At 46.0% G+C, this 2,965-nt stretch overlaps 1 protein-coding gene across 1 annotated transcript; it reads left to right on the top strand.

Annotated features, from left to right (window-relative positions):
• On the top strand, positions 765-2,485 carry LOC104748855. Its single transcript, XM_010470436.1, has 2 exons — positions 765-2,392; positions 2,446-2,485. Exons 1-2 carry the CDS (start codon positions 765-767, stop codon positions 2,483-2,485), a joined length of 1,668 nt encoding a protein of 555 aa, XP_010468738.1.

Genomic DNA, 2,965 nt, shown 5'->3' with positions numbered 1-2,965 from the left:
ACTTGGAGAACACTCTCCTCTGTTTGTATATATGTCATACGAATAATGAATAGAAAGGCAACTCATTGATTACTCAGTAACAAATACTTGGGAGGAATTACAAAGAAACACTCACTGCGTTTAGAGAGGATGGGAAGTTGAGCCGGGTCATGAAAGTACCGGTTTATCCTATTGGGCCTATTGTTAGGACTAATGGACATGTAGAAAAACCCAATAGTATATTCGAGTGGCTAGACAAGCAACGGGAAAGGTCAGTGGTGTATGTATGTTTAGGAAGTGGGGGTAAATTGTCCTTTAAGCAAACTATGGAACTTGCTTGGGGTTTAGAGTTAAGTGGTCAAAGGTTCCTATGGGTTCTACGTAGTCCCACTTCTTACCTCGGGGCATGCTCTAGCGGTGATGATCAGGTGAGTTCTAGTCTATCGGAAGGTTTCTTGGACCGCATGCGTGGTATGTGATAGATAAGGGAATATGTAATATTCACTTACCAACTATGTAAAGAGAATACTTGGAGAACACTCTCCTCTGTTTGTATATATGTCATACGAATAATGAATAGAAAGGCAACTCACTGATTACTCAGTAACATGGTATCAGAGCCTTTATTCTAAAAACCCTAAAAAAAAAATAAATAAATAAAAAAACAGAGCCGCCTCCCTTCTATCTCTTTCTTTCCCGATCTCTTAACCTCCTCTGCCTCTTGTTCTCTCTCGTTCATCTCTACTCTCCTCTTCTCTCTGTTTACTTTCTTCTTCTTTCACTCGATGGCTCAACCACTCGACAAAGTCTTCACCGTGACTCACATCAAGTCGCACATCCCTCTAGTTCTTGATATGCAAAAAATGAACTATGATGCTTGGCGTGAACTGTTCGAGAGCCATTGCTACAGTTTTGGCGTCTATGGCCATCTCGATGGCACATCTACTCCGGCCAACGCAAACGATACCATATGGAAGGAACGTGACGGTATCGTTAAGATGTGGATCTACGGCACGATCTCCTCGTCCCTTCTCGACACCATCCTAAAAACTAGAAGCAGCGCCCGCGACATCTGGCTGTCCATCGAAAACCTCTTCCGTGACAACAAAGAGGCCCGTGCAATCCAACTCGACAACGAACTCAGATCTCTCACCATTGGCGACCTCTCTGTTCACGACTACTGCCAAAAGCTCAAGACCCTTTCAGATCTCCTCGCCAACGTCGACTCTCCCGTTACTGACCGTGTGGTTGTCATGCACATGTTAAATGGCCTATCGGAGAAGTTCGACAACATCGTTAACATCATCAAACACCGCCAACCATTCCCCTCCTTCTCTATTGCTCGATCCATGCTTGTGGAGGAGGAACGTCGTCTCTCCAAACAAGTTCGCACCGGTGCGACCACCTCGGCCACTTCCTCATCAGCAAACGTTCTCTACGCCTCCTCCCATGTTCACAACTCTGGCTCTCGAGACAACAATCACCGTGACGGTCACAACTCTGGTTCTCGCGACTACTCTGGCTACCGTGACAACACCAACACCAGAGGCCGCGGACGTGGACGTGGCGGCTCCGGAAGGGGACGTGGACGACATTCATGGCCACAATCGTACTGGCCATTGAACCCGCGCAACTGGCAAACACATCAACCTTGGTTCACCGCGCCGACCCCATATCCGCATTGGCCGCAACAGCACTGGATGCCACAATCTCCGATGGCACACATCTCCACCACACATCCCGCGGCAGGAGTTCTCGGTCACTCACCTCAGTCGCCTGCTCTTCCGGCTCAACCAACGCAACTCCCCGCTGACCTAGCGGCTGCATTTGGCACTATGACAATGCAGGACCCAAACGATGCCAGTTGGTACATGGATACCGGCGCTACTTCGCACCTCACATCACAACCAGGTACCCTACGTTCTATTTCTAGTTTGAGCTCTGCCCCATCGGTTATTGTCGGTAATGGATCTTCTGTTCCTACCAAAGCAATTGGTTACTCTTCTCTACCCTCTAAAAGTCGTCCTCTTCACCTCAATAATATACTTGTGTGTCCTTCTATTATCAAAAATCTTATCTCTGTTCGTCAGTTCACTATCGATAATTTTGTGACTGTCGAGTTTGACCCCTTTGGTTTTTGTGTTAAGGACTATCCTTCCCGGCTCCCACTTCTCCGCTGTGATAGCAGTGGTCCACTCTACTCGGTTCACTCACCACCATCGGCCAACTTTCGTTCATCACCACCACAAGCCATGCTCACAACGGTGCCTAATACTCTCTTATGGCATTGCCGTCTAGGACATTTGGGAAATACTACTCTTCAATCTCTTATTTCTTCTCGTTTAATAAATTCTTCTAAATTTGATATGCCTCTTTGTCATGCATGTCAATTGGGGAAACACACTAGATTACCGTTTAATTCAGTTATTTCTTCTGTTTCTGAACCCTTTGAAATTATTCATTCAGATGTTTGGACCTCTCCAGTGTCCAGCATCAGTGGGAATAAATATTATGTTATTTATCTTGATCAATTTACACATTTTCTTTGGGTTTTTCCTATCCGCAACAAATCCGACGTCTATTCCACTTTCTTAACGTTCATGGCTTATGTCTCTAACCATTTTGGCCGCAGCATAAAATTTTTCCAATGCGATAATGGTGGTGAGTACCAAAACCGACAATTCCTCAATTACTTCTCTTCTCATGGCATTACCCCTCGGTTCTCCTGCCCCCACACTTCTCAGCAAAACGGCAAAGCCGAACGAACACTCCAAACATTAAACAACTCTATTCGCTCCTTACTCTTCCAAGTAAACATGCCTAACACATACTGGGTGGAAGCACTTATGATGGCAGCTCATCTCTTCAATATTCTTCCTTCGTCTGCAATAAACAATGAAATTCCGTTCACCAAACTCTTCCACAAGCCGGCCACTTACGATCACCTTCGGGTGTTTGGGTGTCTCTGCTATCCAAATCTCCTCCC

Source organism: Camelina sativa, chromosome 15, assembly GCF_000633955.1.
Source record: "Camelina sativa cultivar DH55 chromosome 15, Cs, whole genome shotgun sequence".
Taxonomy (NCBI): Eukaryota; Viridiplantae; Streptophyta; class Magnoliopsida; order Brassicales; family Brassicaceae; genus Camelina; species Camelina sativa.
The sequence above is the reverse complement of the archived record's forward strand: the minus strand, read 5'-3'. Positions and strand labels throughout refer to the sequence as shown.

Coding starts and splice junctions, on each gene's coding strand:
- LOC104748855 (XM_010470436.1), top strand. CDS start 765: ATGGCTCAACCACTCGACAAAGTCTTCACCGTGACTCACATCAAGTCG. Junction 2,393..2,445: donor GGGAAACACACTAGATTACC/GTTTAATTCAGT, acceptor TTATTCATTCAG/ATGTTTGGACCTCTCCAGTG.